We start from the raw sequence: 25,613 nt of genomic DNA, 5'->3' as shown, positions 1-25,613 counted from the left end.
TGAAAAACACAGGTAACAAATGTGCCCGGTGACCATTTTCAGGTGTACAGTTCATGCCCTGAGAACATTCCCATTGCTGTCGACCATCACCACTATTTCCAGAAGTTCTTCCTCGTTCCAAACAGAAACTCTGCACCCAGACTAGTTTAATATCACTACCTCCTGGCTAATCCCCTCATCTCAGGCCCGGGGAACTGAGGCAGAAAGCTCAGCTTCTCTATACACTGGTGCCAAATAGAATCTCAGAGAGAGCTGTGGGTGAGGGAGCAACGAGTAGGTTCCCTCGGGCTCGGCTAGTAAAGAATCCGCCACAGTGCAGGAGACCTGGGTTTGATCCTTGAGTTGGGAAGACTCCCTGAAGGGAACGGCTACCCACTCCAGTGTTCTGGCCTGGAGAACTCCATGGACTGTAGAGTCCATACGGTTGCAAAGAGTCAGACACGACTGAGTGACTTTCACTAGCTTTATTACTTTGCCAGGCAAAAGGGGCCACAACAGGCTAACGCCCTCAAGTCCGTGTGTCCCAACTTGGAGAAGAGTGAGAAACTTTACGGTAATTGTTCACAGAGGGTGTGGTCAGCTCACGGACATTCTGCCGACGGGTTGGTGGTGAGGGTGAGTAGGAGTCGGCATCATGAACCTTCAGGTCCGACTGGTCTGGGGTCTACATGCTTGTGGGCGGCACACCACTGTCAATCATTACTTCTCCCACCTGGAGAGGGTTTCAGCAGCTACAAACCAGCTCAGAGACACTGGGGTGTGTGTGTGTATCCACTGATGGGATGTGTGTGTGTCTGTGTGTGTGTCCACTGATGCAGTATGTGTATGTGTTTCTGTGTGTATGTGTGTGTGCACTGAAGGGGTGTGTGTGTGTCTGTGTGTGTGTGTGTCCCCACTGATGGGGAAACAGGACCTGGCCCCAAGCTGCCCTTGACTGTGTCTTGCCCCAGGCCCATGCCGTGTGTGTGTGTGTGTGTGTGTGTGTGTGTGTGTGTCCACTGATGGGGAAGCAGGACCTGGCCTCAAGGCTGCCCCTGACTGTGTGTCTCGCGCCAGGCCCATGCTGCGTGTGTGTGTCTGTGTGCGTCTGTGTCTGTGTCTACTGATGGGGTGTGTGTGTGTCTGTGTGTGTGTCTGTGTGTTCCAAGGCTGTCCTTGACTGTCTGTCTCTCCCCGGGCCCACGCCCTCCCCCGTCCCTAACTAACAGCAGCTCGAACCTGCCCACTGGAGCCCAGGGAAGGTCATGGGGGAAGGAAGTCTGTTTCCTGCAATCAGAGGAAAGGGGGCAGAGAAAAGCCCTGTGCCCAGGAGCCCACAGGGCCCTGCCTGGCATCAGAACCTCTTGCCTACATTCCGTCTCAGGTCACCTATTCTGGGGACCTCCTGTGGGTGGCATCATGCCTTTCCTTTGGGGTCTGGCGTCTCTCAACATAACGTCCTCAAGCCTCACCCCTGTTGCAGCACGCAGAGAACATCGCTCCTCTCAAGGGCCAGATAAAGCTTCACTGTGCACATGAACTTCATTGTGCTCACCCCTTCACTGTGCTCACAAGCTTCACTGTGCACACACCTTCACCGTGCACACGAGCTTCACCGTGCACATGCCTTCACCGTGCACACGAGCTTCACCGTGCTCACGAGCTTCACCGTGCACACGCCTTCACTGTGTTCACCCCTTCACCGTGCACACACCTTCACCGTGCACACGAGCTTCACGGTGCACACGCCTTCACCGTGCACACACCTTCACCGTGCACACGAGCTTCACCGTGCACACGCCTTCACCGTGCACACGAGCTTCACCGTGCACACGCCTTCACCGTGCACCCGAGCTTCACCGTGCACACGAGCTTCACCGTGCACACGCCTTCACCATGCACACACCTTCACCGTGCACACGAGCTTCACCGTGCACACGAGCTTCACCATGCACACGAGCTTCACTGTGCACACGCCTTCACTGTGTTCACCCCTTCACCGTGCACACGAGCTTCACCGTGCACACGCCTTCACCGTGCACACGAGCTTCACCGTGCACACGCCTTCACCGTGCACACGAGCTTCACCGTGCTCACGAGCTTCACTGTGCACACGCCTTCACTGTGCACACACCTTCACCGTGCACACGAGCTTCACCGTGCACACCCCTTCACCGTGCACACGCCTTCACCGTGCACACGAGCTTCACTGTGCTCACGAGCTTCACCGTGCACACGCCTTCACTGTGCTCACCCCTTCACCGTGCACATGAGCTTCACTGTGCACACGCCTTCACTGTGCTCACCCCTTCACTGTGCACACGAGCTTCACTGTGCACATGCCTTCACTGTGTTCACCCCTTCACCGTGCACACGCCTTCACTGTGCACACGCCTTCACCGTGCACACGAGCTTCACTGTGCACACGAGCTTCACTGTGCACACGCCTTCACTGTGCTCACCCCTTCACCGTGCACACGAGCTTCACTGTGCACACGCCTTCACTGTGTTCACCCCTTCACCGTGCACACGCCTTCACTGTGCACACGCCTTCACCGTGCACACGAGCTTCACTGTGCACACGCCTTCACTGTGTTCACCCCTTCACTGTGCTCATGAGCTTCACCGTGCACACGCCTTCACTGGGCACACGCCTTCACCATGCTCACGCCTTCACCGCACTCACGAGCTTCACTTGTGTTCGCCCCTTCACTGTGCTCATGAGCTTCACCGTGCACACGCCTTCACTGTGCACACGCCTTCACTGTGCTCACGAGCTTCACTGTGCACACGCCTTCACCGTGCTCACCCCTTCACCATGCACACGAGCTTCACTGTGCTCACGCCTTCACTGCACTCACGAGCTTCACTGTGTTCGCCCCTTCATCTCTGAAGGACATTCGGGTTGTCTCCACCAGTGCTCCTTTTTAAACAGGACGATGTACAGGTTTGGGGAGCACTGGTGTAGGAGGAAGAGGAAGATGTGAATTCTGTCTGCCACCAACTCCCCATATGCTCTGGAGACCCACACAGATGTCAGTGTTTTCACTTCTGAAACTGAGGAACTGAATTAGATCAGCTATAGTAAGAAACAGACTTTTCACTGTGACTAAGTTCACACAAACCCACATGCACGCTGAAACAAAAGCTTCACAGGTAACATTTCCTCCATGCACAGCCCATTCCGCTATTTCTATTTTACTCTACTCCATTATTTTTCATTAAAAAGAGAAAGAAAGAATGGTTGTAAGCCCCTACACTGATTTCAAAACCCATTAGCGAGTGGCAACTCACACTGTGAAACACTCTCACTCTAGATTACTTTTTGCCAACTGGCTTCCTTGGCACATGTTACCATGTGTGCCCCACGCCCCCAACGCGTCTGTTTAACAAAGCACGGGGAGCACCTGGACTAGCTCACAAGGGAAGTTATAACGAGCTACGTTTCCCGATCTACTGACCGTGGAAAACCCCACACATGTTCAAAAGGAAGTCCTAACACCCCTGGACCCTGTTCACTGGAGGATCCATTTGGGGAAACCAAACGGGGTGATTTTAGGTTCTTCTCTGCTCCAACTTTCTATGACTGGGACAGCCACTCTCAGCACGATCTTCCTGTCACGTGTTTCTTAAGGCGGCAAACATCCCCACAGTAACAGTACACCTAACTAAACAGAGTCGCGTCATTCTTATATCCACATAAACATTTTAGAAAAAATAATTATTTTCGAGAGATAGTCAAAGCACACGGTAAAAAGTCACCCCAACACACACAGCTCCTTCCACCATCAAAATCCACAACAATTATTTAAAATTTCCTCTTGTGACACAGAGATAGAAACCGACGTTTGGACACAGGGGGATGGGAGCAGAGGGTGGGACAAACGGAGTGGCCCTGACTATACACCCCACCGTGCAGAGCAGACGGGTCGCGGCAGCGGCTGCAGAGCGCAGTGCAGGGACTCAGCTCGCCACCCCGTGCTCGGCAGGCTCGGAGGAAAGGGGCCGACGCACCACATGGCCAGCTTGCTCTGCCGAACGGCAGAGACGAACACCACGTGGTAAAAGCCATTACCCTCCAAGCTGCAAAAATTAAAATAAAATAGAGTTTGCTCTAGTGATTCTGACACCCCATCCTTTGTTCCCTTAACGCTGATCCAGAGACTTCACAAGTCAGAATGCCCAGCAGAGCTTCACCGTTTCCTATAACCTGGGTCTTGCCTGTAGCAACTATACGCTTTCACAGCACTACTTGGAGCGTTATTTACAGTTTAATTTGCATATATGTGGCCCAACCAGAATTAGGTATTTTCGGAAGAATCTTCACTTCCTCGTTCCTTAACAAAATGAAGTTAACTCTGCGTCTTTAATCCATTTTATGACTTCAATGTCAAATAAAGGATGCTAATTATATTTATTGCATTTGACTTCACAAATATTTACTCAGTTCATGCATACTGGAGGTTCGGTTCAATGATTACAGAGCTTTTTTTAAAAGACTGTCAACAAAATATATTGCTTTAACAATGACCAAAAAACCATGCTAAACCCCAAAAGGTGGCAAGCTGTTGTCAGTTCTCCCTACAAACATATCTTTTTAAAAGATTGCACACAGAAAATGGTTAGAAAGATGGTGTGGCCATTTATTTCCAAAGATGATAGGGTATTTAAGCAGGCCTAGAGGAAAAAAACCAAACCAAACCCTGATTCTCTCTGAGAGTCGAGTCTGTGAACAAGGCCAAGTCCTTCAATATTGAGAACTTTGAATTTCTTTCTTCTTGGTAAACGGTCAGTATAAATATATCTCCAAAAACATAAAACTCAAATCAGGTTTGAGAAAACACTGTACGATTCCCCCCCATGCCCATGTTTGTATTTACTTTTCTGTTCTGTCTGAAACAGAAGTGACCCTTACCCAAGCGCACGTGCACACACAGACGGGCACACACACACACGCCCTGCGTCACACACACCTCGCACACCCCTCTCTGCTTCCTCCCCACCCTGCTCCCCACCAAGCCGGGGGGCCCCCTCCCGCTGCCTTTGGTCCCTGCTCCCGCGCTCCGTCTCAGGCCTTCTCCTCCAAGATGCCCTCTCCTGGAGGGGCTCCAAACGGCTCTCACGCCCCTGGCACCCCCTCCTTCCGCTAGGACATCGAACCCCGCCAGGCCCACCCCCGACTCTCAGGCACTGGAGCCCATTTCTTCAGAAAGCTGTGAGCACGCGGTGCCAAGGGAAGGTGGGGAGAGGTCCGGCTTCGAAGCCAGAAAAGGCAGAGGGCTGGCTCCAGTCTCAGCTCCGCCCCCGGGGAGCCGGCTGACCGGCCACACGCAGGCACAGGACTGCCCGCGTCTCCTCAGTCCTCTAAAATGGAAACAGGGATAACGCCAATCTCATGGGATCCTTACAAGACTTAAGACTGACTGCATATATGATGTCTGTTATACTAAGCCTGGTGCCTAGTAGGTCTTCAATAAATGCTAGGGTTTCTGCCTCCCACCCAAAAGCCAGAATGGTTTAGGATTCAATGCAGGAGCGACAAACAAATTTCAAGCTCTTTATACTGGCCTACTTCACTCCACTATGCTTCAGTTTATTGCGCTTTGCGAGTAACTGCGCTTTCTTTTCACAGACTGAAGGTTTGCGGCAACCCTGCCGAGCACGTCGGCGCTACTTTTCCAAAAACATCTGTTCACTTTGTGTCTCTGTGTCACGTTTTGGTAACTCTCACAATATTTCCAACTTTCTCATGATTATTATTTCTGCTACAGTGAGCTGTGATCTTTGATGCTAATACTAGGACTCATTCGCACTCAGATAATAGCATTTTTAATCAAAGTACTTTTAAGCTGAGGTACATACATTGTGTTTTTAGACATCATGTCCTGCAGCACACTGGACAGAATTCAGTAAGGTGTAAATCTAACTTTTATATGCACCGGGAAACCAAGAAATTCCCACGACTCTCTCTATTGCGTGTCTCCCTTTATTACAGTGGTCTGGAGCCAAACGCACAGCATCTCCAAGGTCTGCCTATAATCCTATATACAGCGCTGAAGAGCTGACGACCATCACATAGTTCACTTGGTAGAAGTTTGGAATATCAGGTGGAAAGAGATTTTTGTTTCAGTCTGCATCAGTGTTATGAGAGAAAGTCAGGTTGGTTTATCTATAACTTGGACTTCAACAACAGTAACGACAGAATAATCCGCATCTAAGAGGGAAGGATAAGAGGGGGTCAGGAAGAGGGAACTTCAAAGGTCTTGCGTGAATAATAAAATGCCATTCGAGTTACCGTATGCCTAACCCTGACTTTCTCAACAGCAGCCCAGTAACTATCCTGGTGATCCAATGGCTAAAACCCCTTGCTGCCAATGCAGGGGGCCCAGGTTCGATTCCTGGTCAGGGAACATTAGATCCCACAAGCTGCAAGTAAGAACTGGTGCAGCCAAATAGATAAATAACAATAAATATCAGAAGAAAAAAAAAACAACAGCCCATTTCAGAGCCTGGAGGAGGCCTTGTTTAAGTGAGGGGTCCTCAGCGTCAAGCCGCGATCCGTGGCCAGAGTACCTCTTGCAGGATCCCGGGGCCTGTGGCATCACACCTTTGTGAGTTATGAACACAGATTTTTTCAAGCACAAAGAATCAAGATGTATTTCAGCAGGCAGGGAGGGATGCCATTTGGGTGACTTTCTTCTTGAGGGGTTAAAAGGAAACACTGAGATTTCCTGGGAGAAAGAAGCAAGACCTGGAGGAGCGGGGAGACACGCTCTGTTCTCACCAGAGAAGAAAGGAATGTAGGGGGAGAAGGCTAACGAGCTGCTGCCAAGAGGTTTAAGCCCGGATTATGTATCTGGTGAAGGCGCACAGTGGAGTGCTTCGGCCGGCCGCGGGGAGAACTGTTCCCATTACAGCAGGGAAGGGAGAGCCGGGCGCCTTACTTTCAAGGGCTCTGTTCTGCAGCAAGTGCTCAGCAGAGGCCCCTTTCAGCAAGGAGCAGAGGGAGGCTTCCTTTCAAAGGAACGATGAGGGAGACAAAGCGCGCGATTCCTGGCTGGCAGCACCTCACGCAACCTTTAGTCCTGACAGTGTCTGGTGCTCCAGGAGTCAATAGCCTGGAGTTTATAACCCTCCTGTCCCAGAGTCGCCCGATGGGTCTCTCAGGCTTCAAGAATGACCCGGTCCCAAAGAGTCAGGCTGTGTGACAACTGGAGGAGGGCCTGGGCAGACAGACGGGGAAGGAGACGGAAGGCCAGAAACAGCCCCTGTGCAAACCAGCTAGAGCATCCCAAGAGGCAGGGGGTGCAGAGAGCTGCCCCTCCGCCTCCAGGCCCCTGCCTCCCGACAGTGAAGGGGAGGCGGGTAGTCGGTCACTTCCTCCGGGGCGTCCCTGAGCAACTCCAGCAACACACCTGGCGCTAGCTTCATAACCTGGGCTCTGCTTTCTCTGCGACCCCGGGGACTGCAGCCTGCCGGGCTCCCCTGTCCATGGGTTTATCCCGGCAAGAATGCTGGAACGGGTAGCCATTTTCTTCTCCAGGGTATCTTCCTGACCCAGGGACAGAACCCACATCTCCTGCTTGGCAGGCAGGGTCTTTACCACTGAGTCAGCTGGGAAGCCTGCTCTCCAAGGCAATCATTGATAAATGTCTATTGAGTAACACCTGCATGCAGGGTGAAACCACAGGGGAAGAGAACTCTCAAAGGATCCTGGTTTTCACAGGTCTTAAATCTAGTGGAAACTATGGAAGAGAAAATATAAAAAGATGTCTTACAATGCAAACCAGAATACAGGGGGCCAAACTGGTATGCAGCAGATGCAAAAACAAGACAGTACAATTATCAAGAGAGAGTCCTGAATGGTGGGGAAGGAGATACTTAAATGCACCAATTTTCCACAGGCCAGACACAAGCACATCCGGCACAGCCTTCTACTTCATTTAATACACATGGCGCCGCTCTGAGATAGGTGTTCTGATGTCACAGGAGGAATGGCAACATGGACATTACCCGGAGATTTTAGGTAACTTGGCCAAGATCACACAGCTAGTGTGTGGCCCAGCCAAGGTTCTAGCCGGCAGCTCCTGCTGAGAGGAACTGGGACTTGCTCCAGGCCCGGTCTGACGGTGGTCAACCTGTGATGCCAGGCAGGCCCTGTGGGGCTCCTGGGCACAGGTCTCCATGCCCTCCCTCTCTGGGATCAGAGGACGCGGTCTTCACCCAGCCTCTGTGACCGTCACTGAGTTCTACCGGGCAGCTTTCGGTGGTCGTTCGTTCGGGGAGGGCGGGGTGGGGGCAAGGCCCTGCTCCCCTGTCAAGGGGCACACACGGCGTCTCAGCTTCGCAGATGCTGACACCTCCTCCCATGGGAAAAGTCATGGGGTGCCTCCCACAGCATGCAGACCCCAGACCAGCTAAGCCTGGAAGCTGATGACGCCGACTCCTACTGACCTCATCACCAGCCCATCAGAAGACACGTCCACGAGCTGAGCACACCCGCGTTTACTCTGAAACTTCCTGCCATCTTCCCCAAGCTGGGACGCTGGGTTCTGAGGGCATCAACCCCATTCACCTGGCAGAGCAACAGAGCTATCCTTCTCAACTTCACCCCAAACTCTGGCACCAATGTACAGAGGAGCTGAGCTTTCAGGACCACCTGCAGGAGCTGGAGGGGGCCTAGGGACGGCAAGTGGGGTTTGCAGGCTGGGTTCCTGCACGCAAGGCAGGAGCTCTGAGGCCCAGGGTGGCAGAAGGGCCTGGTCAGAGGGGGCGAAGCTCAGCAGAGACAGGGCGTCTCGTCTGCCTTCCGGTCTACCGTGGGCCAGGGGGCCGACAGGTGGAGAGGTTCCCGCACCCGGAGACCCTCAGCTCTTTAGATCTTTTCTGCTTTTCTGCCTTCTCACTGCTGTTCCAAACTTGCCTCTTCCTCCTGAGGACGTCACAGCTGCTGCACCCGTCCCTCTGCCTGCAGGACCACCGTGAGGCCAGGCAGGGGTCTGCAGCTGGGGAACTCTCCAGAGCCCATCAGAACAACCACCGCCAGTGGTTCTCTGCTGGGAAGTTTGAAAGAGGGGGGGGAATCTCTCTATGCTGCTCGATTTCTCTATGAGCAGAAAAGGGAAAAAAAAGGGGGGAGTCAATTTCTAGCTCAAAAGAATCCTAAGATACTTAACTCAGCTCTCTTTATCATTATTGGAAGAGGAGAGAGCCACTAAAATTCTCCTGTTTCCTCTGAATGCTTTTTTTTTCCCATTCACTTTCATTCTTGCCAAACTTGTGGGGGAGGTCACTGGGGGGTAACTAAGTTTGTTAGAGAGACGTGGGTGGCTAGCAGACTTTGAACAAAACTTTCCACTTAAATGTAGATAAACACACCATGAACATGTCCCAACTTAGACAACCGTGATTAAGCAACTCGACCTAAGTAGATAAGGATTAAAACATGCGTCTCAATGGTTTGCGGATGCTCTTGCCAGATGGATGAGAAACCAGCAAGGGTTAGAAATTAACGTGGGATTCCCGTGCTCCTCACACTCCGCCAGCACCTTCCACGCAGCCTGCGGAGTCTCCGAGGTGGTCTGACAGATAGCGTGATGTGGCTCTCACGGAAGAAAAACTAAAGGGTGAGAGTGCGAGCAGAGCCTGGCGCACAAGCGAGGCCACGGGATCAAGACTGGCTTTGGCTCATCCACAGAAACTGACAGAAACGGTGGGCGCGGCTCCTCCACTCAGGTGTAAACAGGGGAAGGCCTGCACGATGTGATGGACAGCTTTTGGAAATGGTCTTCTGCTTGGCAAAACATGGCAGTGATAATTCTCTTCCCACGGAAGGAAATGCAAAGAAGTGTCACTAAAACAAGAGAGGTAATTACAGGGCAGGAATCCAAGAGCTGGGTGACACAGAGTGCAGAGTAACTAAATTAGTCCCATTATGGCCTTGAAATCTGGCCTTAACAATTTCAAGAGGAAGAATCTGACCTCTCGTTTCTGAGTAACAAAGCCACGCCTGTCTTCCCTGCGTTTTGTTTCCAGCCTACACGGCGGGCTTAGAGAACTATAAACACGAGACACTTCGTCCCTCTGCCGTGCTTGCGGCTCAGCAGGCCCAGAGACAGACGACGAGGGCCGGGAGGGATGACCGTGTGACTCTCCCGGCAATAATTCCTTCTCTTCGAGGGACGCTGGCAGCTGGTCATCTCAACGTGACTAGCACCCCTAGGGCAGCTGGTTTGTGCACTACCCAAACACTCACCCACCCACCCACCCACCCACACACTCACCCAGCTCCTGGTATGCATCTGGTATTGTTAGATGCTGTTCTGTGGGGGAGACCTTTCTTTAGTGGAGCCTGAACCTTTCTTCCTGTAACTTCAACCCATTGGAACCAAATCCCTCCCAGGGGAAGCTGAAGACGGCTGGCAGGCTGAACTTCGGATGGTGTCTTCTCCAGATCACACATTCCCGGCTCCATCACGGCGACACGTGGATTCCCTCGCCAGCCTCGCCACTCTTCTCTGTATCTTGGAGTCCCCCACCCACCTGGTCAGAAATGTCCCAGTGAAGACTGGTCCACAGTGAAAGTGGGAGTTACTGATCTTCACACCACTTGTTCTCATCTTTTACTGACATAATAAAACACTCATCTTCAGTTAACATAACCTAAAACTACCTACTCTGACCAACATAATTCACAGCATAATGTACTTACAGTACAAGAATTCTCCCCACCTTCTACGGTCCTCAAATCTTTTATGAACAGTGGGTTCCAATGTCTGATCTAATTACACCTCTACTCCTTACCCCCTTCCCTTTTAGTCTATAGAATCCAGGAGTATTTAGTATAGCCAGAAGCTGGAGAAAGGGGAGTCCTAGACGGAGCAATGGTTGGTTTTAATTTTCTATTCTGATGAACAACTTGCCTGTTTTACACTGCTGCAAAACAAAGAGCTTGCAGTCCGTTGTTTCCTAGTGGACATCATTGATTTCACGTGGTTTTGACAGCTCTTTCATATTTCCAACACGCAGATCGATGTCTCCCCCTCTGCGAAGGTGAGGGGGTTGCCGAACATGCAGAATGCAGGTCAGCCCCTCGTGCACTCATCTCCCTCCCCTGACAAAGCCTCAGATGCCGGACCAGGAATCCGCCAGGTCTTCCACGGCTGTTTGAAGATGCAAATAAACAGGAAGCAAGCTGGTCGAGACCCCAGACTCCTAGAGAGCCAGCCAACACTTCAACTTTCTGACCAGGCATTAGAGACACAGCCTCTTTATTATCTGTCGTCTGTGGAGTTAGATCAACAGAAATGTATCACTAGTAGATTTAAAGAGCAGCAAACAGTTCTGCTGGCGGAAGACCGACCATGGGCGGAGGGCACCCCCAGAGTTCAGAGGATGCAAAGGGCTCAGCTTGGCTCTCTGGGCCGTGAGTTTCACTCTGCACCTGAGTAACACTGATAGGATCAGCCTGACTGCTTAGACATTCAACTTTCAGAGTGAGTGTGAAAACAGAATGAAATCGGATGACCGGGCACAATATCCGTGCGATACACCTAGTGCGTAAGAGCTCAAAGATAACAGACTATTTTCCATTTAAATAAAATCATGTTGGATGGAATGAGGATGAAATATACAACGGACAGCACACTGCAGGGAAAATGCTGAGATTAAAAATATTCTGAGACCAAGTCAGAAAACAGAATGGAAGTCAACCACAGATAATATGATTTGATACAAAAATAAAATTACAGCTAACTAATGGATTTTTAAAGTTCACACTGTAATGGGCTTTGTTTTTTATATGTAAGAGTGAATTCCTATAATTTTAAGCCTTTTCTATGACCCCTCTCCTCCAACTTTTTAACAAAACGAAGTACTATTATTAGAAAATCTTGTCATTCAACCCCCTGTTCATTTTACCACATTAATTTAGCACAGAAATGGCAATCCACTCCAGTACTCTTGCCTGGAAAATCCCATGGACAGAGGAGCCTGGTAGGCTACAGTCTATGGCATCGCAGAGTCGGACACGAGTGAGCAATTCACTTTCACTTTCTACATATTTAGCACAATGAAGCTTCATACTGATTTTTTTAATTTAATATTCTTTAAAAAATTAAGCACACAGTTACAGTTCAATGCATATGCTTTCCAAATACCTACTCACCATTTTTAATTACACTTACACAAATAAGTGTATTGGCTATGAGGAGCTTTTAAAAAAAGCTATTTATGGTTTCCATCAAAAACACTGCTTACAAGTAAATATAAGGAGTGTAATGCGTAATAATGACGCTGCTAATCTAAACTCTCACATTCACTCCTTACGCTTGACTGAACTAAAAGTTGCAATGACACAACCATCTAACAATTAAACTCCTTCAATACAGTTAACACTGATTTTATTTTGTGGCTTTGCAGTTCTGCCAACAATCAAATGCACATCACTTCGAATAACTGGAATGAAAGATGTCTTATAAGCTAAAAAATTACTGGATGTTCTCCAAGCAATGAATAAGCTATTCCTTGCTGTGTGCAAATTCAGCATTTTAGTGAGGGAATTAACATGGGCATGTTAATAAGCTTAACATTCTAAGGATTTTCTAATCTTCTAATTGTCTAAAAGGATGAGTTCCCTAAACACCTTCCCTTCCCCGCCTCCCCCCAAGGCCATCCCCCATCTGCCATCACCGGGCCTCTCCTCCAGCCAAGGCTTCCTGACCTGGTGAGGAATCACTGGTGATGCCCTTGATTCAAACACACACTGACCGCTCTCTACAACGTCTATATCCTTAGCAGTATTACTCTGCTATGTAGGCATTTTTTTTAAAGATTATAAAGAATAAGCTCAAAGCACACGAATCAGGGAGCAGGCAGGATTAAAACATTAAAAAAAAATCTATCTATCTATCTATCTATCATCTTTTTGCTGAGTCAGCACTAAAACCAGCCATTTTCATTAAGACCCTCAATATCCAAAAGGCCAAAATCTTTGGAGAGGCCATTAACATATCTTCTGCGGCTCATTTAACTGTTCTGAAGGAGCAAAAGGAAACTTAAGGAGTTAAATTATAAGCTTAAATGTTCGGAATTTTCTTTATTTAAAAAAAAAATTAGGTGAGAGCAGTAGAAACTTCCTTGGAATGTTTTGATTCCGTAAACTTTAAAGTCATCCAGAAAAAAAATCTTCAGACCTAGATTAGCAAATAAAAGTCTTGTGCGTGCTCAGCAGCTAAGTCGAGTCCGCCAGGCTCCTCTGTCCATGGGATTTTCTTGGCAAGAACACGGAGTGGGTTGCCGTTTCATGCCAGGGGATCTTCCTGACTGGGGGACGGAACCCACGACTCCTACATCTCCTGCACTGCACATGGATTCTGTACCACTGAGCCACCTGCGAAGCTTTCAAACGTCTTGTGGGTTTTTGTAACTCTGTACATGTTACAGAGGCTGTAACACTTTACACAGAACATAAAATATGTTGTCATTATTTTTAAAGTGAAGATATTTAAACAGAAAATGAAAGGTGCATTGGGGAACAGCAGTCCCCTCAACAGGAGCTTTCGATATCTAAAGCCCAGCCGTGGCTGGCCCGTCACGTGGACCACGGGCACGTAAGATGCTCGGGTTTCCCTGGACATACCGAGGAAGCATGCACCTATGGTAGCTCCGGCTCTCCAATCTGGCGTATTTTACTAAATTTCCTTTCTCTGAAAAAAAAAATCATCCAGGAAACTCTACAAACCATACTGTTTGATTCACTGTAAAACCTGTTCCCACCTATGGTGAGAGATGATTAAAACTTTTTTTTTTCCTGTAACCTGATTTTGGATGGGCCCCTATCCCAGAGAAGATGCTACATCAGGTCCTACAGATAACTTCTAAAAACAATCTGTTGTCATAAACACTGCTATGGAACATCTGCTATTTACAGGACATGAACCAAGTATTGTAAAGTTCAAGGGCCCCGCACTCTAAAGAAACAAAATCATGAGATGGAGGTCACCCACTGGGGAACTGTTTCTCTAACCATCAGACGTGGAGAAAGATTAGCAAAGGGGCAAAGTCCTAAAAAGTTGGCGGGAGTGTAGACTGGAACAGAGTTTAAAATCAGAAGGCAATTTGGTGATCTTTATATCAAAAGGATTAAAACATGCATATCCTTTAACAAGAAATTCTTGTTTCTTGAGCGAAGGAGGGGCAGAGGCAGCAAAACCATGGAAATAGATGAGACTTTCTGAACGGATCGAGAAGCAAGAAGCCCAAACGCACCGTCTCCCCTCCTCTTTCCAGGTCTAGAGTCTGAACATCGCGCTGGCGAACGCTGGGGAAGGAAGCAAGCTGATCTGCGTGGGCAGCCTGGCCTCGGGGACCCTTCCCAAGCACAGATGAGGACCATTCATGGAAATAAAGTTCCAAGAACCTACAGAGCAGCCCCTCGTTTAGCTCAGGAGACGTTGGGGAGGATGAGGTAGAAGCCGAGCCCCTGCCGTCAGCTCTCCAGATGTCTTGTCGCGATGCTCACAGTTACTCCAGATGGGTCAGGTGAACTGCTGGGCTCTCTACTCTCCATCGTGACAAAAAGGACACGGACACAAAACTGACCCACTCAACCGGTCTGTGCACTGGGGACTGCTTTTTCTTTAACAGAAAAGCTGCAGAGACAGCACAGAGAGTTCTCTTGCACCCCACACTCAGTCTGCCCGAAGGTAACACCTTAAGTTACCGTGGTACATTTGTTACAGCTGAGGAACCAACACTGGTGTGTTACTATTACCGCAAGGAGATCCAACCAGTCCATCCTAAAGGAAATCAGTTCTGAATATTCATCGGAAGGACTGATGCGGAAATGCCAATACTTTGGCCACCTGATGCAAAGAGCTGACTCATTGGAAAAGACCCTGATGCTGGGAAAGATTGAAGGTGGGAGGAGAAGGGAAGGACAGAGGATGAGAAGGTTGGCTGGCATCACCGACTCGATGGACATGAGTTTGAGTGGACTCCTGGAGTTGGTGATGGACAGGGAGGCCTGGCGTGCTGCAGTCCATGGGTCACAAAGAGTCGGACACAACTGAGTGACTGAACTGAACTGCACACATTATTCCTATTTAACTAGTTTCACCCTAATGTCTTTTTTTCTGTTCCAGGAAACTATCCTTAGCAATGCCCAACTCTTTGTGACTCTATGGACTGTAGCCCACCAGGTTCCTCTTTCATGGGATTCTCCAGGCAAGAACACTGGAGCAGGTTGCCATGCCCTCCTCCAGGGGATCTTCCTGACCCAGGGATTGAACCCACGTCTCTTATGTCTCCTGCATTGGCAGGTTCTTTACCACCTGTGTCCCATGTCTTCGTGGCCTCCTCTGACCTGTAGCAGCTTTTCTCAGACTTTCCTTGTTTTCGATGGCTGACAGCTGTGAAGCCAGCTGATCGGGTATTCTGAAGGATGTCTCCACCCCTTCCCCCTTGGGGACAAAACCCTGTCTGGTACCTTTCTCAGATTACACTGGAGTTACAGGCTCTGAGGAGGGGGACGAGAAAGGTGAAGCGACAATCTCTTGACATTGCATGAAAGGTACAGGTTGTCCACTTTACATCACAGACAGTGTGAGCTTTGATCACCTGGCCGAGGTAGCACCTGCCAGGCGTTCTCACCACCATTTCCATGTGCTGCTCTTTGGAAGAAAGTCATCAACTGCAGCCACTCCAAAGGCAGGGAGTCAAACTCCAATGTCTTGAACGGACAAATATCTAAATTATTTACAATTCTTCCATAAGGGAAATTTGTCTCTACTCTCATTTATTTATTTGAGCATTCGTTTATATCAATGTGGGTTCACAGACACGGATTTTATATGTGGAGTTAAAACCCCAATGCTATGCTATTTATTTGTTGTTCGAATTGTCTCAGCTTTGGCTACTGGGGCAAATTCAGGTAGACCTATGACATCCTTGTTTTCTGAACACTTCCTTAACTTTCTGCTTTTCCATATTTTTATCAGTGAGATGCCTTACTTAAGAGCTGTTAGGGGGTGAACTGTGTATTCAACCCCCACCCCACAGAAGAGTTTCATGATGGGGGTTCCGAGTACCTCAAAATGTGACCCTATTTGGGAATAGAATCATCAGAGATGTAACGATTGCATCATACTGAAAAGGGTGGCCCCGAATCCAGGATAACCGACGTCCTTACAAACGGGAGACAGGGACACAGCACACAGGAAGGGCAGGCGTGACACCCTGACGACGAAGACAGAGGTCAGGGCGATGCTTCTCACAAGCATCCGAGAGCGGGCCCTGGAAAACGGGCACGAGGCTCGGCGCGGCAACATTCGGCACTCTATCTGGACGAGGCTGAGGTTTGGGGGCGCTGTTTTCAGAGGCTCCTCTTCCCTGCAGAGTCTCCAGCCACCGGCTGCTTGCTTCAGAGCGCTCCTTGCCCAGTGCACCTCCGAGTCCTAGCAGTAACCACCCATCAGGTGCAATCACCATTTCAGACGCTCCGTGAGATTCAGGTGCTGCCAAGTGCCCCGCACGGCAGTCCTGCGGGGTGGACAGGCCCCTGCGTCACAGAGGCCCAGCCAGACCGTGTCAGGCCATCGCGCGTGGCCCCTGTTTAATGACTCACTTTGTCCCTCTTCCCTAAGTCACGTCCGCAAGTGGCCTGAAGGCTTTAAAATGGAACCGAACACATCTCCGTCAGCTGTACAGATATCGTCCAACCATCCAGCACTTTGGACCCTTAGTACAACTTTCCACACTACAGGACAGCGAAGCCAGCTCTGAGCTTTCAGATGAAGGGACTGCAGTCCCCAGGAAAGAGAAAGTGACTTGTTTTACAGAGTTAAGACAGGGAAGAAGCAGGCTAGAACCTGGTGTGTCTTCTCACCCCACAGCCAGGAACCTTCATGAAGCTGAAATCTAAGCCCTGGCATGGGTAAAGATGGAAACTTTTACCCCTCAGTCATCTGGGAGAAGAGAACTGGATGTGACAGACTGGGATCTGGCACGTTTTTGTTTGGAAATTATCTTCTTCACACAAGTTCCAGTTGGTCTGCGTTTTTACGCCTATGTTAAAAAATCAAATGAAGTCATTAAGCTTAGGCCAGCATGTAAAGCCTCTCTCCCGAGTGTGCATTCCTCTTATAACCCCTAGAGCTCTACCATAATCCTTCAAATTATTCAATAATTACTGTGCTTCCCCTGGGGTCACATTTGGCAACAAAATACTGGTCTAAATGAACCCACGATATGACCCAGAGAATAACACTTATGTTCTTAACTTCTTAGAAGCACAAGGATATGAAATACTTCCGAGGAGCAAACTGGGAGCAAAGCGAAGGGCTTGCTGTGGGGGTTTGGAGGGTGAGGGGAGCAGAATGACAAAAGGAATGAGAATCTGGGACTTATTCCAATCATGAGGGCCATCCCCTCCCCCACGACCTTGGTATATCAGGCCAGTCTCCACTCCAATCCCAGTTTCCTCCCATTTCAGGAGTGCCTATGGCCACAAGGAAAAAAACCAAGCATATGGCTCTGCCCTTCTGGACATTTCTACAGTGTTGGCTGGGCTGGTTTGGAAAATCCCATTTCATCTCCTACAGCTACATGACCTCAAGTTGTCATTTCCAATAAAGTATGCTTCCACTGATTTTTATGAACATAGACAAAAGCTGCTACAACCTTTTTTCTTCCCCCCCAAATCTTTCAAACCAACTGTAGTTGCTATGTAGGGTTATTTGTTTCTAAGGCAACAGCGTATATCTAAGTACTAACGGCCTGTCCTTTTGCCAGGCAACAAACAGCCTTGTGATGCAACTGCACCTGTCTCAGCTACGCGTTGCTATGGAGACGCTGCAGTTGCCATGGCTACCATCACGCTAATCGCCTAGCAAAGGCAGCCGTACAGCCGTCTTCTCAGAGGGCCCAGCTGTTCCTCTCCGTCTCTTGCTGAAGACTGATTGTCCAGGGCCTGTGATGGAATGCTTCTCAACCGGGATGCACGAGAACTTCATCAAGGCTGTTTCACGGGCCCCCTCTGTGCTCCCTCAGTCCAGGGAAAGAGTCTGTAATGACGCTGGCTGTGAACCCACGGCATCTATGAATTCACGCCGTTCCTCGCTGGTACCAACGTGGAGCCCGAGGCTCACGTCTCCTGACTGGGTGGTGACAAGGGAAACATCTCTACACGTTAAAGAAAAAAGCAGAACCCTTTTCGGCAGTACTGAGGGCCAGACGCCTAGCCCAAGCACTACAGGAGAAAACCCACTTTAAAGCTGGCTCCGTGCTACACGCCTGCTTGTACAGACGCTAACATTAACCAGTTTTTTAAGTGACAGGTGGCATAACCTCCCCTCCTATTCTCTCTCAAAGGCACCGTAACCTCAGTGCCTGAAAACAAAGGGGCACGCGAGGAGCAATCCAAGTCTCTACGGCCCTTTGCTGTTTTCCCAGAAGAGGCAAACACCACGGAACCAAAACAAAGCCATCGCCCCGGAGCACCGTCCACATGGAGACGGGGAACGGCAACAACGCAGGGCACCCTTCCCTCCAACACCTGCAGACACTCTCCCTCAGCGGACGGGGAGGCAGAGGCCGCTCGCCCAGCTCACTCCTGGACGCCCACCCCTACAAACCACCCTGTGCTCAGACGCTGAGGCGGTCAACCTTCCTGCGCAAACGTCTCTACCCAGGGAGACGTTATTCCACCCGCCACGGGGCCTTCCAGGAGACGCGTTTCTCCCAAGCAGCAGACGCGGTAAGGTTTGCAGAAAAGACAGCAATGGGTAATGCCTCCAAGAATACTTAACTTCTTTCTCATTTTCTAGTTATTCTTAAAGTCACAGAGCCTATTAGTTTCAGTGCCTGTCTCTGCCAAAATAATACAACTTCAGTAGACCAAAACACAAAACAAACAAAGGATCTTGAAAAACAGAAAAGTCTGAACGGCTTACCTTTGATATGCCTGAGGAGAGGCGGGAGGTGTATTGAACACATTCGAGTGTGGGTGGTAAGGTGTCTTTTTCAAAGCCTGAATTAGATTTTGTCTATACTCTGGGTCTATGCACCACAATGACCCTTTCCCGATACTCTGCAAAGAAAGTCAAAATAAAAAAGTTATTAATACAGAGACAGCAACTATTGTGCGGTAAGTAGATGTGGGCTTCCCTGGGGGCTCAGACAGTAATGAATCCGCTTGCACTGCGGGAAACCTGGGTTCGATCCCTGGGTTAGGAAGATCCCCTGGAGGAGGGCATGGCAACCCACTCCTGTATTCTTGCCTGGAGAATCCCATGGATAGAGGAGCCTGGTGGGCTACAGTCCACGGGGTTGCAGAGTCGCACACGACTGAGCGACTAAGCACAGCACAAGTAGGTGTACAGCCCTCATCGGAGTACCTTACTTTTTTTAAAGCCTCTTACTTCTTTGTTAACTGTCTGCCAACCTTAGCTACAGCACTCCTGACCTTTAAACACCGCGTGGTGTGCTTCCGTGTACTCACATTAAGTTTGACAAAATGAAAATGTTATTTCCAGGTGAGGTTGCTACAACAATATTGTCATTTTCATATCCTACCTACCAAAACCCTCAGTAACCTTATTATTTTTCAGTATCAACTTTGAAAAACATGTATTCTCTTTAAAAAAGCGAGTTTCAAATTTGTCAGCTATCAAGGGTTGAGAGAAAAACAGAGGGCAGAAACACCCTCAAAACTCCGTTTCCGCTCTGAAAATCCGAGACCTAAGTTTTCAAACCATATTACATTGGTGCCACTTTACAAAAGCAGAAAAGTAATCCACTTGTTTTCTTCCTGCTTACAAAAGAATGACGTTTAAGCTTCAGATGGAATTCTGTAATGACCGTCCCCAGGAGACAAAAAGACCTCAGGCAGCAGTGGTCAGTCTTTAGTCAGAATCCAGTGTTTGTTTCTTTGGATTCCTCAATTCTGGATCCAGACCTCAATCTTCAGAAGTCAAAAACTTTATAAAAATGCAAATCTTCTCGAACTGGTTCCACGGAAAGCGAAGGACTTAGTCTGAGGCCCACTCTCAGTCGGAGGCTTGCGTTCTGAGCCAGCATCTTACACAGCACACGGAAGCCATGTCTCTGTTCCCCGCTGGAACTGGCTGCTCCCCTTTCAAGTGACCAAAGGTACCCAAGCTGTTTGATAAGGTCATGTGTAAATGTTTACTGATTTGGAGAGAAAAGAAGTCAAATTATATAAACCCACACTCGCCCCACGGTTCCAGCCAACGGACCCTCTAATTTCCACAACTATTGTACTACAGAAAGATGTAGAAAGCAAACAAGAAAATCGTTTAGCTATCAGGCAGGAGAAAAAAAAGCCCAAGAAAATCCCTTAGAAGGAGAACTAAAAATAAGTTATTCCCAAAATCTTTAAAGAACTTTTAAAAATGTGTAGTTCAGTCATCAGTCAACCAAATAGTTTACTTACCAACATATTCACAGAACCCATTCAAGTTCTTTGAGCTCAACAGCACCAGTGCGCTGAGCACAGGGAGTTGCTCAAAGCCAAGGTTAGGGGCTCAAGCCTCCGATCATCCCCATCACAGTTGCAGGCCTGACCCCCGCAAACACAGTCCCAGTCAGGCCAACCTGCCTGGGCTAAACACCAAAGTCCCCAGTTTAATCAGTCGGATGTTTAAAGACATGAATGATTTCAACTTTGGAAAATTCAGTGATGTTTAAAGACATGAATGATTTCAACTTTGGAAAATTCAGTGTCCTTACGTGGCCTTTCCCTCTCACGCACACATTTTCAAGCCCAGAAGAGTTCACTTCTGAGTAATGACACTTCCCGGGTAAAGCAGGCAGGTCACCAAAAGACCAGACCTGGCCCTTCCGTCCTGTCCTTGGAAAACAAGCTGTGCAGTGTGCAATTGCCTTTCTGACCCCCTTGAAGACAAGGCCCCGGAAAGCTGGCTGGAGGGCCAGGGCCCGTGTGCAACCCAGATATTTCTGCAGGGAGATTATCTCGGTTCTGGGAACCACATGGGAGCTTTTGTTTTCATCAAGGTGGTTTTCAGGGTGGAGCCGTTTAATCTTACAGGGAATAGAAATATGACAAAGAAATGAAGGGAAATAACAATGAGCCAAGAATGCACTTTCTCCTGACCCTTAGTATCTTGTGGATTATACTAAACCATCATTTATCAAAAGAAAAAGGGAAAAACGCCGCAGGACTGGGGTGGGAGAGGCAGTCCATAAGGTAAGCCATCCAGGTACCAGAGGCCCGAGGAGCTTTAGTAAGAACACAGTCCTAAGGCCAGGAGCTTCCTGTGTGGCCTTGGGCAAATAAGGGCCCCGGAGAAAGTCCTGGCTTCCTCACCGGCAAAATAAAGCCTGCGCCCTCCCCCAGAGACTGCTGTGGGGCCTAGGAGGGCAGACAGGACCAGAACAGCGGAGAAGGTAAAGGCACTCGTAAATGGTGGAGGGGGTCAAGGACAATTCTTTTTGAACAGAAGCACAGAGGTGAGGCCGGCCGGACAGTCTTTCTGTATCCGATTTCCCAAGATGAAAGCAGCAGCACGGTCCATCGCGGCAGCGGCGGGGCCGCGGAAACGGCCCGGCCCGTGGGGACCAGGCGGCAGTCTGCCCCACGCCTTCGCACGGGCTCAGAAGGGCCCTCTGGAGAGTGTTCCCACTTTCTAAGACCTCCTTCATTTCACCACCCCTCACTCCTTGTTACTTGTCTCTGCTCTGCAGGCCAGTCTGACCCCTGACCAGAAGCCTCCGTTTGCCCGGGTCTCTGCACGATGGTCATCAGGCTAAGGTTTACCTCCAAGCTTGGTCAGCACGTGTTCACAGCATCTGTTCACTGCAGGCCTGCTCCTGGGCCATCACAGCCCCTACCTTGATCAGTTCCGCATTTTACAGTGAGCGCGGCTGGGAACGGGGATAGGTTTCCACAGACCAGACGCTAATTTCAATATCTTACACGCAGAATTCTCAGAGAGGAAAGAAATAAGCCTAAAAAGCGTCTTCAGGACACACCCACGGGGAGGCTGAGGATCCCTTGGACCCCTCTAGGGCTTTTCCACCGGAGAGGGAACCACAGGCAGAGCTTGGCGGGAGCCGGGGGAGACTGGCCCCGTGTCTGATTTGCAAGCATCCTCCTTGGTCTCATGTAACAGCTCAGAATAGTAAAAAGGTTGACTTGAAAACTTTTAACATGGAAATATGCAGAGCAGAGAACGCTCAAGTTTATTCAGCCAGGAAAAATTACGTTTAATGCCCCTCACGGAGAGAAAAGGATGTAATTTGATTAGAGTTGTGTAATAAGTTTGAGGATCAGAGTTTTTAGAATTATATGCATCTCATCTTAAGAATATGGGTTTTTTTTTTATCATAACAGAGGGAGGTGCACCATTAAATGTTAAGGAATTCAAAACAATAAGCGAAGAAAGATCTCTATTCATAGATCCATTTACATCCTTAAAAATATTTGTATGTATTTATAAATATATTTATATTTACAGCGGTAAAGAATCTGCCGGCCAGTGCAGCAGATGCAAGAGACGTGGGCTCAATCCCTGGATAGGGAAGATCCCCTAGAGTAGGAAATGGCGACCCACTCCAGGATTCCTGTCTGGAGAATTCCATGGACAGAGGAGCCTGGTGGGCTACGGCCCATGGGGTCGCACAGAGTTGGATACAATTGAGCACAGTAGCAGCAACATATTTATATTGATATTTATATAAATATAACGTAAATATAAATATATAAAACCATTTATATATATGATATATATTTCATATAAAATATATATTTAGGACAAAACAAAGTCTGTCAAGGAAGAGCTTTCTTATGCACACAAACACGTACGCACATGGTTTGAGAAAACTAATGTGCAAAGCAAAAGGAAAAAAGGAGTAAAAACATGGAAGAAACCAAATTGGTTTAATTAAAAAGCACCTAGAGAATTAACAGACAATCCCTTGTTAGCAATAAAAACATCAGTACATGACAGTAGACCAGGAGAACCTATATCGCAGAAAGAACTGACTAGTGAGAAAGGTTAAAAACGAGAGAGAGAGAGAAGAAAAACATCAATTAAATCTTCAACCTGACTGCAAGAAATGGCCTGTTCTTCCCTGAGAGGTCAGGGCCCAGCACCGCCCCCGGCAGCCCGTGAGTCTCCCGGTGTCCCGCAGCTCAGCAGACCCGCAGGGGTCAGCCGGCCCAGCTTCATGGGCTGTGCGTCAGTGAGGTAAGGACCACACTTTAAACACGGTTTACAAACCGTGGGCCCCGCTGCGTTAATGGGGCATGTGGTTACATTAATCGGGCTTCCCAGGCGGCACTAGCAGTAGGGACCCCGCCTGCCAATCCAGGCGCGGGCTCGATGCCTGGGTCGGGAGATGCCCTGGAGGAGGGCATGGCAGCCCACTGCAGTGTTCCTGCCTGGAGAATGGACAGAGGAGCCTGGCGGGCTACAGTCCATGGGGTCGCAAAGAGTCGGACACGATGGAAGCAACTCAGCACAGACGCTTACTGGGTTCTGGGTCCAAAGAGGGTGGGGAACATTGTTCTAGAAGGAGGGTTTCCGTCTTCCGCACCACTTCTGAGGGAGAAGCCCTCCTCCGGCAGTACTGGAGGAATCCCCACGTGTGGCGCCCACACGGGGGAGGGCCGTGCTGGGGGTGGGGCCAGAGAGGCCAGACCCGCAGGGGCGCGCATGCCCGTGGGCGGTGAATCTGAAACGGTCCCCTCTGTAAACTGTCAGTTTTATACTGGAGCGCGGCTGATGGACACTGCTGTGCTCGGCTCAGGGGTGCAGCACAGCGCTCAGTCAAACGTCTGCACGCGCCTTTGTCAGATGCTTTTCTCAGCTTGATGGTTGCGTGATACGCAGCAGAGTTCCCTGCACTATTCGGTGGGTCCTTGCTGGTTACCCATTTTAAATACTTTAGTGTGCACAGGTCGGGCCCAAACACCCCTCTGGATGCTTCTGAGATGCCAATTCCGTGGGTGTTCGCCGCACCGCCCACTGCCCTCTGCTCCCTCACCCGTATGGTACCCACTGCGTGCCAGGAACCATGGGGTGCATTACCAAAGACAACACACAGAGGCCACTGCTCTCCTGAAGCGGGCATCCTGGAGGGGGCAGAAGACAGGAAGTCGAGAGGTACCCAAGGAGGAGCACGACAGACCGTGACGCCCGCTGTGAGGGGGCAGAGGGCGGCGGCTCGGGAGACCCGGGCCGTGTGTGAAGAACAGAAGGAAGTGGAGGGGCCCGGGAAGGGGCGGGGAAGGGGACCAGGTGGCCGCAGTGGTGGGGAGGGGAGGGAGGGTGGCTCCGGGGAGTCCTCGGGAGAAGAGGCACGGCCTGTGATGATGAGACGTGGCAGGTGAAGAAGAGAGACAAAGAAAGGCTTGATTCGAGGAAGGAGGTCAGAGACCGGGACGGGGCTGGGGCTGGGGAGAGGACCCGTGTGAACAGAGCCTCTGAGACGTCCATGGGTGAAGGGCTGCTGACTGAGGACACACGCCACTCTCTTCCTTCCGCTGTCGCCGAACTGACCCCGACCTTGGCAAAGGCAGATCGGACACAGGATGGGGGGCTAGAGGCAGTCTGGCTTTAGAGGTTTCCCATCAACGGGTTCCTCTGAGGCCGGCACTGGTAAACATTTTCTTAAAGGATCAAAATAAATATTTTAGTCTTCGTAGGCAGACAGTCTCTGTCGCAACTGCTCACCTCCACCACTGTGGGACGACAACGGCCACAGGCACGGCTGTGCTTCTGGGACATTTAATTCACAGAAACACAGGCCACGGGTGGCTGCTGCGTCCCTGCAGCTCCTGCCCTTGAACCCAAGGTTCAGACTCAGAAGCTCCTATAATTTTAGGGACCTAAAGCCAGAAAAGGGGTCTTCCCAGGCTAAGAGAGTTGGGCCGCGTTCTGGGGGATCGGGTGGGGAGGGGTTGCCATCCGTGATCCAGGGAGGGGCGGGAGGCGGTCTGGACACTCACTGCAGCAGCGAGCCTACCACGCATGAGAGGGACGTGCTGTTGAGCTGCGCGTAGGCCCGGTGGCACAGACACTGGAATCAGGGAGACGAGAGCAAGCCCTGTGCTGTTTGCCAGCTGTGTGGCCCTGGGCAAATGACTTAACTGCTCTGAGCTTCAGTTTCCTCATCTATAAAATGGAAAGGCTGTAATTACACCACTTCACAGGGCTGTTGCAAGGATTAAAGGAGATAATCCTGTGCAGGTACACAATAAAAGCTCAACAAAGCCTCTCTCCTATCACGATGGTAAAGTATTAAATAGCCAGCACTCCCTGACACCAGGCCTGACAGCAGGCCCTGCCCTGGCGGAGGAGCACTTGCCAAATTGTGAAATAATGCAAATTGCATCCAAAGCGGGGGCGGACCACATATGGTTGTTTTCCACTGTCTGATAGCAGAGGTGAAGTGAAAGGCTCAGAACAGAACAAAGCAGAAACCTGGGCGCTGGGGTGATGCGGGAGGGATGTGAGGCCTTGAGGAAGGCCCGCGCTGCTGAGTCTCAAGGCGCTTCTTCGCGCACCGGTGCCCCCGGGTGCCCGGCCTGTGTGGCAGCCCGGTGCTGCCCAGGAGAGGCCCCTGCCCTTTAGAGCTTAACCCTGCCACCT

The 25,613-nt window shown here is 49.9% G+C and overlaps 2 protein-coding genes across 18 annotated transcripts in view; one reads left to right on the top strand and one right to left on the bottom strand.

Moving 5' to 3' along the window:
• Positions 1–25,613, bottom strand: part of FOXN3 (forkhead box N3) — a 446,920-nt gene that overhangs the window by 176,814 nt on the left and 244,493 nt on the right. For all 17 annotated transcript variants that reach the window (XM_086319211.1, XM_086319213.1, XM_086319223.1 and 14 more), the window contains one exon: positions 18,930–19,066. In XM_086319211.1, the coding sequence (XP_086175337.1) occupies positions 18,930–19,066 (137 nt within the window). The remainder of the gene's footprint in view (positions 1–18,929; positions 19,067–25,613) is intronic.
• Positions 9,228–24,670, top strand: LOC147363866 (uncharacterized). Its single transcript, XM_086319232.1, has 2 exons — positions 9,228–18,733; positions 21,703–24,670. Exons 1-2 carry the CDS (start codon positions 18,485–18,487, stop codon positions 21,766–21,768), a joined length of 315 nt encoding a protein of 104 aa, XP_086175358.1. The 5' UTR covers positions 9,228–18,484; the 3' UTR covers positions 21,769–24,670.

This window comes from Bos grunniens, chromosome 10, assembly GCF_055505025.1.
Source record: "Bos grunniens cultivar Pamir isolate PY7600 chromosome 10, Bosgru_T2T1.0, whole genome shotgun sequence".
NCBI lineage: Eukaryota > Metazoa > Chordata > Mammalia > Artiodactyla > Bovidae > Bos > Bos grunniens.
The sequence above is the reverse complement of the archived record's forward strand: the minus strand, read 5'-3'. Positions and strand labels throughout refer to the sequence as shown.

What these genes read in the sequence shown, in the direction of transcription:
- LOC147363866 (XM_086319232.1), top strand. Translation starts at nt 18,485, where the DNA reads ATGGAGACGGGGAACGGCAACAACGCAGGGCACCCTTCCCTCCAACAC. An exon ending in TCTCCCAAGCAGCAGACGCG is followed by an intron (nt 18,734 to 21,702) that starts GTAAGGTTTGCA and finishes TCTGCTCTGCAG; the next exon opens with GCCAGTCTGACCCCTGACCA.